This window comes from Pleurodeles waltl, chromosome 2_1 (genome assembly GCF_031143425.1).
Source record: "Pleurodeles waltl isolate 20211129_DDA chromosome 2_1, aPleWal1.hap1.20221129, whole genome shotgun sequence".
In the NCBI taxonomy this organism is placed as follows: domain Eukaryota; kingdom Metazoa; phylum Chordata; class Amphibia; order Caudata; family Salamandridae; genus Pleurodeles; species Pleurodeles waltl.
This window is the reverse complement of record NC_090438.1, coordinates 162,179,222-162,199,580: the sequence shown is the minus strand read 5'-3', so window position 1 is coordinate 162,199,580 and position 20,359 is coordinate 162,179,222. Positions and strand designations below refer to the sequence as shown.

At 46.3% G+C, this 20,359-nt stretch overlaps 1 protein-coding gene across 4 annotated transcripts in view; it reads left to right on the top strand.

Moving 5' to 3' along the window:
- The window catches only part of STAG2 (STAG2 cohesin complex component), a 987,179-nt gene that overhangs the window by 723,866 nt on the left and 242,954 nt on the right, over positions 1-20,359 (top strand). For all 4 annotated transcript variants that reach the window (XM_069211859.1, XM_069211886.1, XM_069211877.1 and 1 more), the window contains exons 22-23: positions 14,769-14,856; positions 14,951-15,031. In XM_069211859.1, coding sequence (XP_069067960.1) covers positions 14,769-14,856; positions 14,951-15,031 — 169 coding nt within the window. The remainder of the gene's footprint in view (positions 1-14,768; positions 14,857-14,950; positions 15,032-20,359) is intronic.

The following is a 20,359-nucleotide window of genomic DNA, read 5'->3' as shown; positions in this document are numbered from 1 at the left end:
AGATGTCTTGGGGGGTGGGGGGGGGCAGGTGGGCGGCTACAGGAGGGCAATGTCCACCCTTCTCGTTGATGCTTCTCTGTTTGACAGTCGTCATGAAGTTACAGCTGTGGTGTCCAGATGATGCAGAGCGATCCCAGGAATCGCCCACAGGCTCCCCCACATGGATTGTCGAATGCAGAGGGTCAGAGGTCAGGAGGACCACCCACAAGCTTTGGCAAAGGGAGTGTTGCACAAAGAGTTGCAATAATTGAGACCAGCAATGTCCGAGGGACTCAACATTTACAGGTAAGTCAGGACCATCCCTCAGCAGTGATGAGTCAGCAGGAATCGAGGAGACCCCAGGAGAACCCTCTGGCAGCAATCACAGGTAGTTGCAAAAAGCCTTCAGCAGCATAAAGAAGATGGACATCCATGTCTTAGAGATTGCAGGGACAATGTCGTTCTTGGAGCTGTGTGATGCTTGAGGCTCTGGCTTCTTGGAGCTAGGTCTTCGAGCTAAAGAGAAAACAAGTCTTAGTGACGACAACAGACACAGTGCAGAGGCTCCGTCCCAACAGCTCTAGTGAGGGACCACAGTCTTCCCAGTTGCAAGGAAAACAGGTCAGACGTCTAGGGAGCCGCAGCCCTATGATGTGTGTTGCAGAACTTTGCAGAGTCCGTGGGACAGCAGGATCCACAAGCCAGTTGTAGACGTCGAGGTACCTGCGGGTGCAGAGGAGTGACACCTTCACTCCAATTGAGCTTCCTTCTGGATATCGTTAGTACATGCAGTGTCATTGTAACTCTGAAGGATGCACAGCCAATGAAGTTGCAGAGTTCTTGAAATGCTCTGGGTCAAGGTTGCAGTAGGAGCCGTCTTGTCCATGTTTCCGGCGATATCCAGCAGCAGAATCGGGTGTCCAGTTCGTAGAAGTCAAGACGATGAATCTGGGGTCCCCCTCCTCAGGGGAGCCCTTACATAACCCAGGAAGGGGGTTGGACGACTACTGCGGTGACTCACCTATTGAGGGGGTCAGGGACGCTACTCGACTGGACTGTCCAGTCAGCTGTTCCCAGGGGCCTCTGCTCATTCTGTTTCCAAGATGGCAGAATTAAGTTGCCACCGGGCAGAGCTCTGGGCACCCCCCCCTTAGGGTCGGAGCTGGATTGAGGGTTGGTCACTCCCCTGCCCTTGGTGTGTTTTTCACCAGAGCGAGAGCCTGGGGGCTCCTGCACTGGAAGGAACTGGTTTTGTAAGAAGGGAATCAAATGTGCCCTACAAAGAAGACTAGTGGCGCGCCTGGAGACCCCACCTTAGCCCAGAGACACCTACTTCTAAAGTAGAGGGGGATAACATACCTCCTCTAAAGGAAATCCTTTGTTCTTCCTCCCCCTTCCAGAGTTAAGCTAAGCAGCAGGACGGCAGAATAATGTCTGGGGTCTGTAGCCGCTTTGGCTTGCTAGCAGACCCTGCAAGGCTGAACAGGCAGTCATTGCGGATCCTCTAAGGAACCCCAAAGTACATGTTATCATGCAACTAACACTGGAACCAGTGTAGTTGCATGATTCCAACATATTTGATACCAAACATGACTAGGTTCGTAGAAATCATTATGTAGCAGGACATCGCGTATTGAGCAGTGTCCACTACATACGTTAAGATGGCTTCCCCACACTTAAAAAGCCCAGGAAAAGGAGTCTGGAGTTTGTAGGGGCACCTCTGCTCATGCAGGTATGTCCTCACACTTGAAATCATGCACCATGCCCTGGGGCTGGAGAGCCTACCTTAAGGGTGACTTACAGGGTCAAAGTGCAGTGACTGTGATATAAGATAAACCTTATGTTCGGTGGCATGTGTAGCTGCAGATACACATGCTGTGCATTGTCCGCCATCTGGTGTTGGGTCGGAGTGTTCCAAGTTGTTTTTCTTCGAAGAAGTCTTTTCGAGTCACGAGACCGAGGGACTCCTCCCACTTCGGTTCCATTGCGCATGGGCGTCGACTCCATCTTAGATTGGTTTTTTTCCGCCATCGGGTTTGGACGTGTTCCTTTTCGCTCCGTGTTTCGGGTCGGAAAGTTAGTCAGAATCAACGGAAAATTAGTCGGTATTGTTTCGTTCGGTATCGGGATAGTTAGGGTAAATCGACACCGAGCCTTAAAGAGCTCCGGTAACCCTTCGGGGTATTTTCGATCCCCCGTCGGGGCCTGGTCGGCCCGACCGCGTGCAACATCGAGACTGATGGAACGGACCCCGTTCCGATTCTGTCCTAAATGCCACAGTAAATATCCTTATACAGACCAACATTTGGTCTGTAACTTGTGCCTGTCCCCCGAGCACAAGGAAGAGTCGTGTGAGGCCTGTCGCGCGTTTCGGTCGAGAAAAACGCTCAGGGACCGAAGAGCCAGGAGGTTGCAGATGGCTTCCACGCCGACAGGACAACAAGGGTTCGAGGAGGAGGAAGAAGAAGAAACTTTCTCCATCAGCGAATCGGATTCTGAAGAATTCGACGTCGACGAGCAACCAACCGTGAGTAAGACGTCAAAAGAAAGATCACACGAAAAAACAGACAAAGCCCAGGGGACGCCACTGCCAACAGGCCATGGCATAACCCATAAATTAGGTGACCGTCCATCGGCACCGAAAAAGGGCGAGCTGGTGCCGAAGTCGTCCGACTCAGGTCGAGACACAGGCACACAACACTCTCGGGACCGAGAGAGTGGTGCAGAAAAGGCTCGACACCGAGATAGCGGCACCGAAGCTGCTCGGCACCGAAGATGGTCGGCACCGAGAGGCCAAGACACCGAAAAAGAGAAAGATCTCGTCGGAGCTGAAAACAACTAAAGACACGGTTTCGGTGCCAAAACACCCGGCAACCGAACCAAAAACCGGTTCCTCCTCAGAGGAACAATCACTGTCCTCCCAACTAAAAAGACACAGATTTGAGGAGGAATTACAAACTACAGAGGTAGATCACACGCAAAAGCGGATCTTTATCCAAAGGGGTACAGGGAAAATCAGCACTCTTCCCCCAATCAGAAGGACAAGGAAACTGGACTTCCAGCAACAAGACAAGCCACCACAAGCAAAGGTGGTAAAGAGGGTAACTCCACCACCCTCTCCACCACAGTCAACTCATGTATCACCGGCACAGACTCCACCACAATCACCAGCTCATACCACCATGAGCCAGGATGATCAGGCAGCATGGGACCTCTATGATGCTCCAGTATCGGACAATAGTCCAGAGTCGTACCCAACTAAACCCTCACCACCTGAGGACAGTACAGCATATGCACAGGTGGTAGCTAGGGCAGCCGAATTTCATAATGTATCTCTACATTCGGAGCCTATTGAGGATGGCTTCCTCTTTAACACCCTGTCCTCCACCCACAGCCATTATCAAAGCCTTCCCATGCTCCCGGGAATGCTAAGGCACGCTAAACAGATTTTCAAGGAGCCTGTTAAAAGCAGAGCAATAACTCCAAGGGTGGAGAAAAAATACAAGGCACCGCCCACAGACCCTGCTTTTATTACATCACAACTGACACCAGATTCAGTAGTCATAGGAGCAGCTCGTAAAAGAGCCAACTCGCAGACATCAGGTGACGCACCACCTCCGGACAAGGAGAGCCGCAAGTTTGATGCATCTGGGAAAAGGGTTGCAGCACAAGCTGCAAATCAGTGGCGCATCGCCAACTCACAAGCACTCCTAGCGCGATACGACAGGGCCCATTGGGACGAGATGCAGCATCTCATCGAGCACCTCCCCAAAGAATTCCAGAAACGAGCGAAACAAGTGGTTGAAGAGGGGCAAAATATCTCCAACAACCAAATACGTTCTTCTATGGATGCAGCAGATACAGCTGCAAGAACAATAAATACTGCTGTGACAATAAGGAGGCACGCATGGCTGCACACATCTGGCTTCAAACCTGAGATACAACAGGCAGTGCTCAATATGCCGTTCAATGAACAGCAATTGTTTGGCCCAGAAGTGGACACTGCAATTGAAAAATTAAAGAAGGACACTGACACAGCCAAAGCCATGGGCGCACTCTATTCCCCGCAGGGCAGAGGCACATTTGGCACATTTCGCAAAACAACTTTCAGAGGAGGGTTTCGAGGTCAAGCCACAGAAGCCAGCACCTCACAAACAAGACCACCTACCTACCAGGGACAATAGCAAAGGGGTGGCTTTCAAGGCCAATACAGAGGGGGCCAATTCCCAAGAAACTGGGGAAAGTTTCAGGGTCCCAAAACCCCTCAAAATAAACAGTGACTCACAGGTCACACAACCCCTTCACACAACACCAGTGGGGGGGAAGACTAAGCCAGTTCCACAAATCATGGGAGGAAATAACAACAGACACTTGGGTCTTAGCAATTATCCAACATGGTTATTGCATAGAATTTCTCCAACTCCCTCCAAACGTCCCACCGAAAACACACAATATGTCAAAACAGCATATAGACCTTCTAGGACTAGAAGTTCAAGCATTACTGCAAAAAGACGCAATAGAATTGTACCAAAAACACAAAAGAACACAGGAGTTTACTCACTGTACTTTCTAATACCGAAAAAGGACAAAAGTCTGAGACCAATATTAGATCTCAGAACACTAAACACCTACATCAAATCAGACCACTTTCACATGGTCACGTTACAAGACGTAATACCACTACTGAAACAGCAAGACTACATGACAACGTTAGATCTAAAAGACGCGTATTTCCATATACCGATACATCCCTCGCACAGGAAATACCTAAGGTTCGTATTCAAAGGAATACATTACCAATTCAAAGTGTTGCCATTTGGAATAACAACAGCACCAAGAGTCTTTACAAAATGTCTAGCAGTAGTAGCTGCACATATCAGGAGGCAGCAAATACACGTGTTCCCGTACCTAGACGATTGGTTAATCAAAACCAACTCGCTAACAAAGTGTTCACACCACACGGATTGTTATACAAACCCTTTACAAACTGGGTTTCTCCATCAACTATGCAAAGTCACACCTTTTGCCGTGTCAAACACAGCAATACTTAGGAGCGACAATCAACACAACAAAAGGGATAGCCACTCCAAGTCCACAAAGGGTTCAAAATTTTCACAAGGTGATACAAGCTATGTATCCAACACAAAAGATACACGCAAAGATGGTATTAAAACTCCTAGGCATGATGTCCTCATGCATAGCCATTGTCCCAAACGCAAGATTGCACATGCGGCCCTTACAACAGTGCCTAGCATCACAATGGTCACATGCACAGGATCAACTTCTAGATCTGGTGTTGATAGACCGCCAAACATACATCTCGCTTCTATGGTGGAACAGTACAAATTTAAACAAAGGGCGTCCTTTCCAAGACCCAGTGCCACAATACGTGATAACAACAGATGCTTCCATGACAGGGTGGGGAGCACACCTCAATCAACACAGCATCCAAGGACAATGGGACGTACATCAAAGAAAGTTTCATATAAATCACCTAGAATTGTTAGCAGTATTTCTAGCGTTGAAAGCATTCCAACCAATGATAACCCACAAATACATTCTTGTCAAAACAGACAACATGACGACAATGTATTTAAACAAACAGGGAGGAACACACTCGACACAGTTGTGTCTCCTAACACAAAAAATATGGCATTGGGCAATTCACAACCACATTCGCCTAATAGCACAGTTTATTCCAGGGATCCAGAACCAGCTAGCAGACAATCTCTCTCGGGATCACCAACAGGTCCACGAATGGGAAATTCACCCCCAAATCCTGAACACTTACTTCCAAATTTGGGGAACACCTCAAATAGATCTATTTGCAACAAAAGAAAACGCAAAATGCCAAAACTTCGCATCCAGGTACCCACACCGGCAATCTCAAGGCAATGCTCTATGGATGAATTGGTCAGGGATATTTGCGTACGCTTTTCCCCCTCTCCTTCCATATCTAGTAAACGGCTGGAGTCAAAACAAACTCAAACTCATATTAATAGCACCAACATGGGCAAGACAACCTTGGTATACCACACTACTAGACCTGTCAGTAGTACCTCATGTCAAACTACCCAACAGGCCAGATCTGTTAACACAACACAAACAACAGATCAGGCATCCAAACCCAGCATAGCTGAATCTAGCAATTTGGCTCCTGAAATCCTAGAATTTGGACACTTAAACCTCACACAAGAGTGTATGGAGGTCATAAAACAAGCTAGAAGACCATCCACTAGACACTGGTATGCAAGTAAATGGAAAAGATTTGTATGTTACTGCCATAATAATCAAGTCCAACCATTGCATGCATCTCCAAAAGATGTAGTAGGATATTTACTACATTTACAAAAATCAAATCTATCTTTCTCTTCCATAAAAATACATCTCGCAGCAATATCTGCTTACCTGCAGATTACTCATTCAACTTCCCTATTTAGAATACCTGTCATTAAAGCGTTTATGGAGGGCCTAAAGAGAATTATACCACCAAGGACACCACCTGTTCCTTCATGGAACCTCAACATTGTCTTAACAAGGCTCATGGGTCCACCTTTCGAACCCATGCATTCTTGTGAAATGCAATACTTAACGTGGAAAGTTGCATTTCTCATTGCCATCACATCTCTAAGAAGAGTAAGTGAAATTCAGGCGTTTACCATACAAGAACCATTTATTCAAATACACAAAAATAAGGTCGTTCTAAGAACAAATCCAAAATTCTTACCAAAGGTTATCTCACCGTTCCACTTAAACCAAACAGTGGAATTACCAGTGTTCTTCCCACAGCCAGATTCAATAGCTGAAAGAGCACTACATACATTAGACATCAAGAGAGCGCTAATGTACTACATTGACAGGACAAAACAAATTAGGAAGACAAAACAACTATTTATTGCCTTCCAAAAACCTCATACAGGAAATCCAATTTCAAAACAAGGTATCGCCAGATGGATAGTAAAGTGCATCCAAACCTGCTATCTTAAAGCAAAGAGAGAACTGCCTATTACACCAAAGGCACACTCAACCAGAAAGTAAGGTGCTACTATGGCCTTTCTAGGAAATATTCCAATGACCGAAATATGTAAGGCAGCAACATGGTCTACGCCTCATACATTTACTAAACACTACTGTGTAGATGTGTTATCTGCACAACAGGCCACAGTAGGTCAAGCCGTACTAAGAACTTTATTTCAAACTACTTCCACTCCTACAGGCTGAACCACCGCTTTTGGGGAGATAACTGCTTACTAGTCCATGCACAGCATGTGTATCTGCAGCTACACATGCCACCGAACGGAAAATGTCACTTACCCAGTGTACATCTGTTCGTGGCATTAGTCGCTGCAGATTCACATGCGCCCACCCTCCTCCCCGGGAGCCTGTAGCCGTTTAGAAGTAGATCTTGAACATTTGTACATTTGTAAATATATTACATTAAACCTTCATTTTGTACATACGTATTTATTCCATTGCATGGGCACTCTTATTAGCATACACAACTCCTACCTCACCCTCTGCGGGGAAAACAATCTAAGATGGAGTCGACGCCCATGCGCAATGGAACCGAAGTGGGAGGAGTCCCTCTGTCTCGTGACTCGAAAAGACTTCTTCAAAGAAAAACAACTTGTAACACTCCGACCCAACACCAGACGGCGGACTATGCACAGCATGTGAATCTGCAGCGACTAATGCCACGAACAGATGTACACTGGGTAAGTGACATTTTCCATCTGGAGTGAAAGGTGCAAGCACCATTTCACACAGGCTGAAACGGCAGGTGTGTATACACAGTTTGCATGGGCTCTCATGGGTGGCATAATACATGTTGCAGCCCATGGTGGACCCCCGGTGCACCAATTCCCTGGGTATCAAAGCACCATAACCCAGGGACTTACAGGGGTACACCAGTATGCCAGTTGTGGGGTGTAAGGAATGCTTACCAACCAAATTTAGGGGACAGAACACCTACCCTGGAATCCTGGTTAGCAGAATCCCAGTGTACTACAGTAAATAAACACTTGACACCAGGCAAATAGTGGGGGGGCAACCATGTCAGACTTTCTACACCAAACATTCCTATATTCAGTGAAGTCATCATGTAACTGGGAAACTCATAGTGACCAGTTTTCACCAAATGTGTTTTAAATGGCTTCCCTGATCACTTACTATGTCTGAAAACCGACAGACAAAGCAGGGATCATTTCTGCACTTGCAGATATGCCCTCACATGTAATATATTGCACCCTGCTCTAAGGCTGTAAGGCCTGCTAAAGTGGTAACGTACATATATGAAATTTTAGGAGAGATGGCACACAGGCTGTGTGCCATGTCGTGTTTTCACTTATCTTCACCAAGACCCACAGCCTGCAATGGCAGCCTGTCATGTGCTTGAAGATGGTTTTCTTAGGGTGGCACAATACATGCTGCATCCCTCAGGGACCCTCTTTAGTACCCCAGGCCCTTGGTACCATGGATACCATTTAGTAGGGACTTACAGAGGGTGCTCAATGTTCTGTCATCTGGGGAACAGACTGTGAAGTTTTTGCTGAAAGCGATCTGGCACTGGGGTCCTGGTTAGCAGGAACCCAGTGCACTTTCAGTCGAAATTCCTTAAAATAAAAGGCAAAAAGTGGGGTCCAAAAAGGGTGCTTTCCTACTGTTGGCCCAAGCTATCCTTGTGGCTTCAGATTGAGTAAGGGTAGAGTGCTACCCAGAACCTCTGCATTTGAGCATCTGTCCTCTGAGAAGGCGACTGCGTTTAGAGGGTGCTGCTCAATCTGCACATCCTTGTTTGGGGACTGTGCAGCGGCAGTTGACTGCATTTGATCATCCGATCAAAGTAGTGGATGTCATCCTTGTGGCGTTTCGCCTTTTTTGTGTTTACCGGATCAACATTGTTACTCAAGTCACATGCTGTAATGAGATCTCTAAAAGTTTTTACTTGTTTCCTCCCTTCTTGTGATGCCACAGTGGCAACTCAATTTGGTCCTCACTTTCCTCATGTTTACCCATGAACCAATGCATAGCTGTCCAGTATGTCTCCGGAGTATAAATACTATAGTCTTGGCCATTAAAACATCTGCTTGTCACGGTGTACTCTAAGCTCTCTGGGCAGCTGCCCTACACCACCTGTTTCCTCAAATAAAATAGTTTTTAAAGGCCAGGACAGCCTTTTGCCAAAGTTAGTGGCTTCCTTTCACGTTGGGCAATCTAACACTCTATCAATGTTCTTTGCTCTGCCTCACCCCTGAAGGGAGGAGAGAATTAATCAGCTGGCCTTCAGCTCTCGCATCCATTGCTCCAAAAACCATTGGGTAGATTAGCTTTTTGTGGCTTTCTATTGGGTGAAGAAAGCAAGGCAGTGCAAAAAAGGTGAAAATTACTCTTGATTAAGATCTGATACTCATTGGCCAAAAAGCAGCCTCCGGAAGCTCTCAGGGCCAATTGCACTAGGGCCAAGTATAACATCGCCTTGGCACACAACGTGTCAGTTCTTAACATCTGTTAGGCTGTTATGTATCAGTGCACATATTCACAAAGAACTATTGCCTTGACAAAAAGGTTTGCCAGAAAAGGCATTTTGCAGGACTTTTTAATACAAACTACCCCAGAGACTCACCAGCTTGGGTGGTGTGGTTTTGGAATCTATTTTAAAAATGAGTAATCTATGATTAGAATTATCCAGCAGCAGAACAAGGTTACTTGCGTCTGGTAATACTTTTTCTGGTGGGTATAACAACATATTTTTCACCGCCCTCCCACTTTTTTGCTCTGTGTCATGGTTTCTTTTCCAATTTAAAATGGTCCAATTTTAGCAATCTACACACAAATACCCCTTATTGTTGGGCTTCGCGTCAGAGGGTTTGGACACAGTTCATATCGAAACTAAAGTCAGTTTGCATGGTTAGCACTTAAAAACTGCTTTGTTCATCACTTCCATTTCCCAGGCACAGTGGTGTCACAAATCTTCTGGATCCAGTCTGGTGCTTAAGGATAGTCTAAAGGTGAGGAATCTGCAATTAGAGTATCTGCCAGAAAGAACTTTACTGGTCGTAATTAACTTGTTGTTCTAGATCTAGTCTGATGCTAGAAACGTTGTTACTGAAAATAAGTAACTTTGTTTTCTCGACCCACATTTATGAAGCCGCCCATGAGCATCTTTATAAACAAATTCATGAAGAAGGCCCTCAGTTTCTTCTGCTTTGTTATGTGCCATTTGAAGTAATTCAACGCATGCCACAGAATGTGAGGGCGAGTTTGCAGAGTACTACGTAATGCAAATAGACAGAGCCAAAGGTAATAGTAGCCCTTTAGGAAAATTCCTCTCATGGCATGGTTACTCCCTAACGTTTTGCCTTTTGTTGATGCTAGTTATGATTGAAAATGTGCCTGGGACCCTGCTAATCAGGCTCCAGCACCTGTGTTCTTTCCCTAAACTGTCTCCACATTTGGCACAGTCCTGGCACACAGGTAAGTCCCTTGTAAGTGATACCCCTGGTACCAAGGGCCCTGTGGCCAGGAAAGGTCTCTAAGGGCTGCAGCATGTGTTGTGCTACTCTGGGGACCCCTCACTCGGCACATGCTTCACAACTTGTTTGCTGGTGGGGAGAAAATTACTAAGTCGACATGACACTCTCCTCAGAGTGCCATGCCCACAACCCACTGCCTTCGGCATAGGTAAGTCACCCCTCTAGCAGGCCTTACAGCCCTAGGGCAGGGTGCACTGTACCACAGGTGAGGGCCTAGTTGCATGAGCACTATGCCCCTACAGTGTCTAAGCCAAATCTAAGACATTGTAAGTGCAGGGTAGCCATAAAGAGTATACGGTCTGGGAGTTTGTCAAACACAAACTCCACAGTTCTATATTATTTGCACTGAATTCTTGGAAGTTTGGTATCAAACGTCTCAGCACAATAAATCCACACTGATGCCAGTGTGGGATTTATTGAAAAATGCACACAGAGGGCATCTTAGAGATGCCCCCTGTATACCAGTCCAAATGTTCCTGCCAGCCTGTCACATCCAGATGGGTTTCTGGCCACAAGGGGAGAGTGCCTTAGTCACTCTGTGGCCGGGAACAAATCCTGCACTGGGTGAAGTTGCGTCTCACCTCCCCCTGCAGGAACTGTAACACCTGGTGGTGAGCCTCAAAGGCTCAAGCCTGATGTTACAGCACCCCAGGGCACTCCAGCTAGTGGAGATGCCTGTCCCGCCAGACCCCCCCCCCAATTTGTGGCGACAAGTTTGGAGGACATAATGAGAAAAACAAGGAGTCGTCACACACCAGTCAGGACTCTGCCCCTAAGGTGCCCTGATCCGAGGTGACCCCTGCCTTAAGAAATCCTCCATCTTAGTTTTGAAGGATTCCACCAATAGGATTAGGGATGTGCCCCCTTCTCCTCAGGGAGGAGGCACAAAGAGGGTGTAGCCACTCTTCAGGACAGTAGCCATTGGCTACTGCCCCCCCAGACCTAAACACCCCCCTAAATTGAGTATTTAAGGTCGACCCTGAATCCAGGGAAATCAGATACCTGCAACCTAAAGAAAGAAGGACTGCTGATCTGAAAGCCCCGCAGAGACTACGGAGACAACAACTGACCTGGCCACAGCCCTACCGACCTGTCTCCAGACTCAAAGAACCTGCACAGCGACGCATCCAGTGGGATCAGTGACCTCTGAGGACTCAGACTGACCTGCATCTAAAGGACCAAGAAGCTCCCGAGGGCAGCGGCTCTGTCCAAAAACTGCAACCAAGAAACCAACTTTAAAGAGTATGTCGCCTCATTCAGAAAGTGTGAGTCTTCAAACTCTGCACCCGACGCCCCCAGCTTGACTTCAGGAGAACCAACATCACAGAGAGGACTCCCAGGCAACTCCTTCACCCCTCACAGCGACGCCTAGAGAGGATCCAGAGGCTCCCCCTGACCACAACTGCCCGATAACAAAGAAGCACGACGCCTGGACAAAGGACTGCACCCGCAGGACCGAGAGGAACCAACCACTGGTGTAGGAGCTACCACCAGGTGGCCCTCATCCTAGCCCAGTTGGTGGCTGGCCTGAGAAGCCCCTTTGTGCCCTGCCTGCATCACAAGTGTGACCCCTGGGTCTTCCATTGCTTTTAACGCAAAACCAGACACCTACTTTGCACACTGCACCCGGCGCGCCCCTGTACAGCTGAGGGTGTATTTTGTGTGCCTGTGTGCACCCTCACCCCCCCCTCCCCCCCCCCCCCCCTCCCCCGCTCTACAAAACCCCCTTGGTCTGCTCCCCGACAACGCTGGTACTTACCTGCTAGAAGACTGGAACCGGAGCAGCCCTTTTCTCCATAGGCGCCTATGCTATTTAGCCCCTACTTTGACTTCTGCACCTGGCCAGCCTTGTGTTGCTGGTGCTGGGTGTTTGGGGTTGACTTGAACCCCCAACGGTGGGCTGCCTAGGCCCAGGAGACTGAACTTGTAAGTGCTTTACTTACCTGAGAAATTAACTATTACTTACCTCCCCCAGGAACTGTTGATTTTTGCACTGTGTCCACGTTTAAGATAGCTTATTGCCATTTTTCCCAGACCTGTGTACATTACTGTTTTAATTCAAGGTGCCATACTTACCTGTGTGAAGTTCCTTAAAATTTATGTACTTGAATTCTGAATCTTGTGGTTCTAAAATAAATTAAGAAAATAATATTTTTCTATGTAAAAACCTATTGGCCTGGCGTTAGGTCATTGAGTGTGTGTTCTCATTTATTGTCTGTGTGTGTACAACAAATGCTTAACACTACCCTCTGATAAGCCTACTTCTCGACCATACTACTACAAATAGAGCATTAGTAGTGTCTATTATTGCCACTATCAACCTCTAAGGGGAATCCTTGGACTCTGTGCACACTCCCTCTCTCTCTGAGATAGTATATACAGAGCCACTTCCTACAAGCCCTTTTCCAAGTTGTTCTCATAAAATTGGAGAAGTCTTTGGAAATGTATTCACTGTAGCAGAAAACGACGTGGGAAGCCTTTTGACTGGGCTCCTTTTGTGATTCGAGCCAAGAAATGTCCGGTGGTAACAAAGCTTTAGAGACTGCCTTATAGGGCTCTGGCAGGTTGCCACTTTCATTTCTGTTGAAGGCTCGGGCAAAAGCTGCAACTCCAGTGCAACACTCCTAATGTTTAGAGACACCTATGAGGAGGAATGTGGTCATATGTACAGAGATTGCCTTAAACTAGCATGTGTATTTAAGCTTGCTTTCAATGTTCCCAGGATCAGTGGCATCAACCAGTAATGGTTAATGCCGAACTCTGCTGGTTGAGGAAAACTTTCTGTGCGCTATCCTAAACTGTTTGTGCGCTGTTTGACAAGAGAAGCTGGCCATTTCCCCAAGACTGCTCCTTGGAATTAAAATTATGGTCATTTGTTATTCAGAGTGGTACCAGTGTCCTTTTTCCTTACACCCAAATTCTTGGAGACATTTAAAAATGCCTAGCTTTCTTTCTTGCCAAATGTTAATTCGTTTATTTTTTCATTATGAATAGATGCATGGTGTACATAAATAAAAATAAATTGTGAGCCATGCTTTAGTTGTAACCCTGGTTGTAAACCCTTGACTAAAAAGGTTTATGGAGAAACTACAAACACTACATGTTTTCAAACAAAAAAGGCTGTACACATGGTGTATTAGTTTCATTGGTTGGTATTGAGTGCAGAAATATACAAGTGAAAACCATGTCACCTGTTAATCTCTTAATAACTATGTTTCAAGTTTGCAAATTAGTTTATTTAGAAAAGTCTTGAGTGTTCTTCAAAAATAACCTCTTAATGAATTCAGAATTCTGGGATGTTTCCCCACAAGTTGCATGTATGGGGTACCCAAAAAACAAGGAATACTACTTACTACTTAGACTATTGCAAAAACAGTGTTGGAGTAGGCAAACTGTTGTTTATTCTTTCTCCGTCCTTTCCTGATAGCTGGAATGTGGAAGTTTGTAACTCAGGCAGCTTAGTGTAGATGTAGTCTTTAGAAACAGACCTTCTTGCACAGCACTTAGTTTTTTCAAAAAATAAAAACGTAATATTTCCAAATCTTGGGTTTTCCCTTAAGCACTTTTACAATCCCTGTTACTGATTAGTGTACTTTCATTTACTAATGGGATCCCAGGACCACAGTATTGACCCATTCCAAACTGAATGGACACAAGACTCAATTAAGGCACTTAAATCTCTGGGTAGTGAGTATGAGCAGTCCAAGTTTACTCGAAGAGAAGGCAGGCTTAGAAAGTCAGACTCTGTGTGGCACAATAGGAAGTTCTCTATTAATTCAATATCCAACCAGTATAACATAGTAAAAAGGAAAGGACTTTTAATAGCAGACAGGTGAATACTGCTTTTAACCCTGGTGGGTTTCCTCCCTGAAACTGCTCTTCTTAACATTTGAACACTTTGCACTTAAGATTTGCTAACTTTTTTCATGTTAAGATATCCATGACAAACTTTTTTCCACATGTTGAGGATTACTTCTGTTTTCCCAAGGAGCCCCAAGAGAATGCGACCATCTTTACACAACGGATGATGGAGATCTCTATGCTTGAAATACTGCTTTTTTGGCACTTTTAAACATTCCACAAAGGAATCATTTGAGATGTTTGAAATTGGTTAAGAAAGAACATAATTGTATAATTTTTAGTGTTAGTCATCAGATGACAAATGCTTCCCTGTGTTGCCCTTAAAGGTAATCAGCAGTTACTTTGTCAGTTTATTGCCATTCTTTCTAAATATTGTTTTCTGTCTATTGTTTATAGTGCTCATGACCTTTCCAGATGGGATATGTTTGGAAGCAATTATAAACTGTTGAAAATTGGCATTGAAAATGGTGACATGCCAGAACAGGTTTGTTTTTATAAAAAAAATTAAAAAAATACAATACTGCATTTTTCCTTTGATACTGTTTAGAAGTGACATAAAATATTCTCTTTTATTGCAGATTGTTACTCATGCCTTGCAGTGCACACATTATGTAATACTTTGGCAGCTAGCAAAAATTTCAGAAAGTGGTTCCACAAAGGTAGGTTTTTATTTCTTAAATTATAAAGATTGTGCCTGTTTTTTTTTACTCTTACTCCTTTTGTTCAAGTGGGCATTGAACTTAGTTTTAATGTTCCTAATGGCTTTGCTGCTTAAATCACTTAAGAGTTGCTCCGTACGTTTGGTAGCCATTAAGACTTCCTTTGTAGTGAGCTTTGCCTTGGCCCGCAGACATGGGAAGCTGTGGGTCCTTGCTGATGGATACTACTTCCCTCATATTTTTCACCTTGTGAATATTTCCATCTTCTCAATCTGGAAACTTTTTTCTCTAGCAATAGCTATACAGATGTGATATGTGGCCCTTGAAACTCAAACAAGAAGTTACAATTCCAGCCTTTATAGGTATTTGCCTGGTGTGCTGACATCAATTCGTGCTTTTCTGAGCTGTAAAAATGCCTCCATTTTCCCTTGGTTTTGTTAAAATTCTAACAATGCTTGTTCAACAGACAAGGTCCAGTGTCTCCTTCTAAGGCAGCAAACCCTGTTAACATTGCAAACATTTCTCTCTGACCTTCGAAACGTGCATTAGGTGTCTGCTCACATTGGCTTGACATGCGACTCGTGCCTCCTTGCACTCCAAGACTATAGTGGAATGAGAGAGAAATTTTGCCGCATGAAGTATATCCTAGATTCCATTTTGTGTGTGTTTGTGTGTGGTTCCTAGAGGCGGGTGTCGACATAGATGAAGCCTGAGTATGACGCGAAGCGGAAGGCCACAATGCTATGTGACCACCAATTTTTTTTTTTTAATTTTTTTTTTTACCATTATTGGTTTCGGAGATGAAGTGAGGGGAGCCCCTTCTGAAGGTGCTGAGGATGTAACTGTTACGTCCAAGTAGGGCCCCTCGGGGGAAGCGCTAGTGCTCCCCCTGGGGGCCTCGCACCCATCTACCCTGGGAAGGGATGGAAAGGGAATTGCGATCGGGCAGCAGAAATGCCCACTAGACAGCAGGGATCTTTTTAATTATTATTAATTGTATGCATAAGAGGAGCGGCCCCTTTGGCAAGGGAAGCTATTTTTTTTTTAGCCCAATCGCCCCCCCCCAAGGCAGATTGGCTTATTCTAATTAGGACAATCTGCCCGGAGGGGGGCAGAAACCCCTGGACACCAGGGATATATATATTTTTTACTTTATTTTTTTATATATGGGGAGAAACCCCTTAAGAAAGGTGGGCATAAACCACTAGGCATCTATGTTTTTTTTTTTTTTTTTTTTGCGCCAATTTCACGCAAGGAGAGACGACCCCTTAGGCAAGGGTTGCTCCCTCAGTGAGGGTTTTAGACCATTTCTGCTTCTCTTGGGGGCAGATCAGCCTATTTATATTAGGAGGCAGCAGAAACCACTTAGGCACCAGGGATTGGGGTGTGTGTGTGTGTGAGGGAGTGTTTTATTGGGGGTGGGGGGGGGGCAACCCCTTGGGCAAGGGTCTCTCCCCATTTTTGGAAGGCCCATCTGCCCCCAAGGGGGAGTGAAAGTCCGCCAAAGATTATTTATTTTTTTCAAAATAAGAGGGTGGGGATATGGCCATACCCCCACTCCAAATAAATGGGGCCCAAAGTTGTTCTGCCCACCAGTGGGCAGATGAGGCCCTTGCCTCCGATCCACACCCTGGTGGGGCAGAAAGTCTACTATACGCCAGGGAATTAAAACAAAAAAAAAGTGTGATGGTGGCTACCAACCGTTATGGGCATCGTTATGCCCCCACCCAAACGGAGGGAGTAACAGTCTTTCATCTCTCCCCCCACACACTAAAACATCTTATCCCATGGCAAGCAAGAGGACATTTGATTATTTTGGGTTTTGGTTTTACATTTGGGCCGTGAGAGCTTGACTAAGTCTCAAAATCGTCCCACCTGGAATGGTGAGGTGTGCACTTTTTGGACTTTATGAGGCTGCCATGTAGAAAAATCCACAAGACCTAGACACATCTGAAAACTAAACATCTGGGTGAGTACAGGGTGGTGTGCTTCACATGCACCCCTCACCAGTTTCTTACCCACAATGCCCTGCAAACCTCCAACTTTACTAGAAATCACATGTTCGATGGCATCTGTCGCTGTAGATACGCATGTTTTGCAATAGCTCGCCATCTGGTGTTGGGCCGGAGTGTTACAAGTTGTTTTTCTTCGAAGAAGTCTTTCGAGTCACGGGACCGAGTGACTCCTCCTTTTGTCTCCATTGCGCATGGGCGTCGACTCCATCTTCGATTGTTTTTTTTCCGCCATCGGGTTCGGACGTGTTCCTGTCGCTCCGAGTTTCGGAACGGAAAGATAGCTAATTTCGGAAGATTTTCGTCGGTATTGTTGCGTTCGGGATCGGCATAGTTAGATTCAACACCGCGTCGAAGGATCGAAGAGCTCCGGTGCCCTTCGGGGGTAGTTTTTTCGATCCCCCGTCGGGGCCTGGTCGGCCCGACCGCGTGCTGAAGAACGCCGATGGAATGGACCCCGTTCCGTTTCTGCCCCAAATGCCACAATAAATACCCCTATACAGACCAACACTTGGTCTGTAACCTGTGCCTGTCACCTGAGCACAGTGAAGACACCTGCGAGGCCTGTCGTGCGTTCCGGTCCCGAAAAACACTCCGAGACCGTCGAGCCAGAAGACTTCAGATGGCGTCCGCGCCGACAGCCCACCGAGAGTTCGAGGAACAAGAAGAGGAAGGTACCTTCTCGATCCAAGACTCAGACTCCGAAGGATTCGACGATACACAAACCGTGAGTAAGACGTCGAAAACCACACAGAGGAAGATTTACAAGGCCCAGGGGACGCCACTGCCACCAGGCCATGGCTCCACCCATAAATTCGGTGACCGACCGTCGGCACCGAAAAAGGCCCAAACAGTGCCAAGATCGTCCGACTCCGGTCGAGACACCGGCACGCAGCCTTCTCGGGACCGAGAAAGTGCTGGAGACAAGCCTCGACACCGAGATGCCGGTGTAGACACGGCTCGACGCCGAGACAGCGGCCCCGAAGAAGATCGGCGCCGACAGGTTTCGGCCCCGAAAATGAAAAAAGTCACCTCGGAGCCGAAAAAGGACGCAGACAGGGTTTCGGTCCCGAAACAAACTGCAACCGACCCAGCTTCAGGCTCTTATACAGAAGAGCACTCGCTAACCTCCCAAATGCAAAAGCATAGGTTTGAGGAAGAGCTACAATCAACTGATGTGGACCATACGCAAAAGCGTATTTTCATACAGCAGGGGACAGGAAAAATAAGCACCCTTCCCCCTATTAGAAGAAAGAGAAGGTTGGAGTTCCAAACTGAACAGACACCACAACCAAAAGTGGTAAAAAGAGTTACCCCACCACCCTCTCCTCCGCCCGTGATTAACGTCTCACCAGCACAAACTCCATCACACTCCCCAGCTCACACCACCATAAGCCAGGGTGACCAAGATCAAGACGCATGGGACCTATACGACGCCCCAGTGTCAGATAACAGTCCGGAGGCATACCCTACGAAGCCATCTCCACCAGAGGACAGCACCGCGTAAGTGGTGGCTAGAGCAGCACAATTTCACAGCGTAAGCCTCCACTCAGAACAGGTCGAGGATGATTTTTTATTCAACACACTCTCCTCCACCCACAGCTCATACCAAAGCCTGCCTATGCTCCCTGGTATGCTCCGGCACGCAAAAGAAATCTTTAAGGAGCCGGTCAAAAGTAGGGCAATCACACCAAGGGTGGAAAAAAAGTATAAGGCGCCTCCTACAGACCCGGTTTTCATCACTACACAGCTGCCACCAGGCTCTGTCGTTGTAGGAGCAGCTAGGAAAAGGGCCAACTCCCACACATCTGGAGATGCACCACCCCCAGATAAAGAAAGCCGCAAGTTCGATGCAGCTGGTAAGAGAGTCGCAGCACAAGCTGCAAACCAGTGGCGCATCGCGAACTCCCAGGCACTACTTGCGCGCTATGACAGAGCCCACTGGGACGAGATGCAACATCTCATTGAACATCTGCCCAAGGACTTACAAAATAGGGCAAAACAAGTGGTTGAGGAGGGACAGACCATTTCCAACAACCAGATCCGCTCCTCCATGGACGCTGCAGATACAGCTGCACGGACAATTAATACATCTGTAACTATCAGAAGGCATGCATGGCTCCGAACGTCTGGATTTAAACCAGAGATTCAACAAGCAGTTCTCAATATGCCTTTTAACGAAAAAGAACTGTTCGGTCCAGAAGTGGACACAGCGATTGAGAAACTCAAAAAAGATACGGACACTGCCAAAGCCATGGGCGCACTCTACTCCCCGCAGAGCAGAGGGAATTACAGCACATTCCGTAAAACACCCTTTAGAGGGGGGTTTCGGGGTCAGAGCACACAAGCCAGCACCTCACAAGCAACACCGTCCAGTTACCAGGGACAGTATAGAGGAGGTTTTCGGGGACAATATAGAGGAGGGCAATTCCCTAGGAATAGAGGAAGATTTCAGAGCCCCAAAACCCCTACTACTAAACAGTGACTCACATGTCACTCACCCCCTCCACACAACACCAGTGGGGGGAAGAATAAGTCATTATTACAAAGCATGGGAGGAAATCACTACAGACACTTGGGTTCTAGCAATTATCCAACATGGTTATTGCATAGAATTTCTACAATTCCTTCCAAACATACCACCAAAAGCACAAAATTTGACAACACATCATTCCAATCTCCTGGAGATAGAAGTGCAGGCACTATTGCAAAAGAATGCAATCGAATTAGTGCCAAACACACAAATAAACACAGGAGTTTACTCACTGTACTTTCTGATACCAAAGAAGGGCAAAACGCTGAGACCAATCCTAGACCTCAGAGTAGTGAACACTTTCATCAAATCAGACCACTTTCACATGGTCACACTACAAGAAGTATTGCCATTGCTAAAACTACACGACTACATGGCAACTTTAGACCTCAAGGATGCTTATTTCCATATACCAATACACCCATCGCACAGGAAATACCTAAGGTTTGTATTCAAGGGAATACATTACCAATTCAAGGTACTGCCTTTCGGATTAACAACCGCACCAAGAGTCTTTACCAAATGTCTAGCGGTAGTCGCTGCACACATAAGAAGGCAGCAAATACATGTGTTCCCATATCTAGACGACTGGCTAATCAAGGCCCATTCGTTAATAGAGTGCTCAAATCACACAAATCATATCATACAAACCCTCTTCAAACTAGGGTTCACCGTCAACTTCACAAAATCCAAAATTCTGCCGCGCAAGGTACAACAATACCTGGGAGCCATAATAGACACATCAAAAGGAGTAGCCACTCCAAGTCCACAAAGAATTCAAAA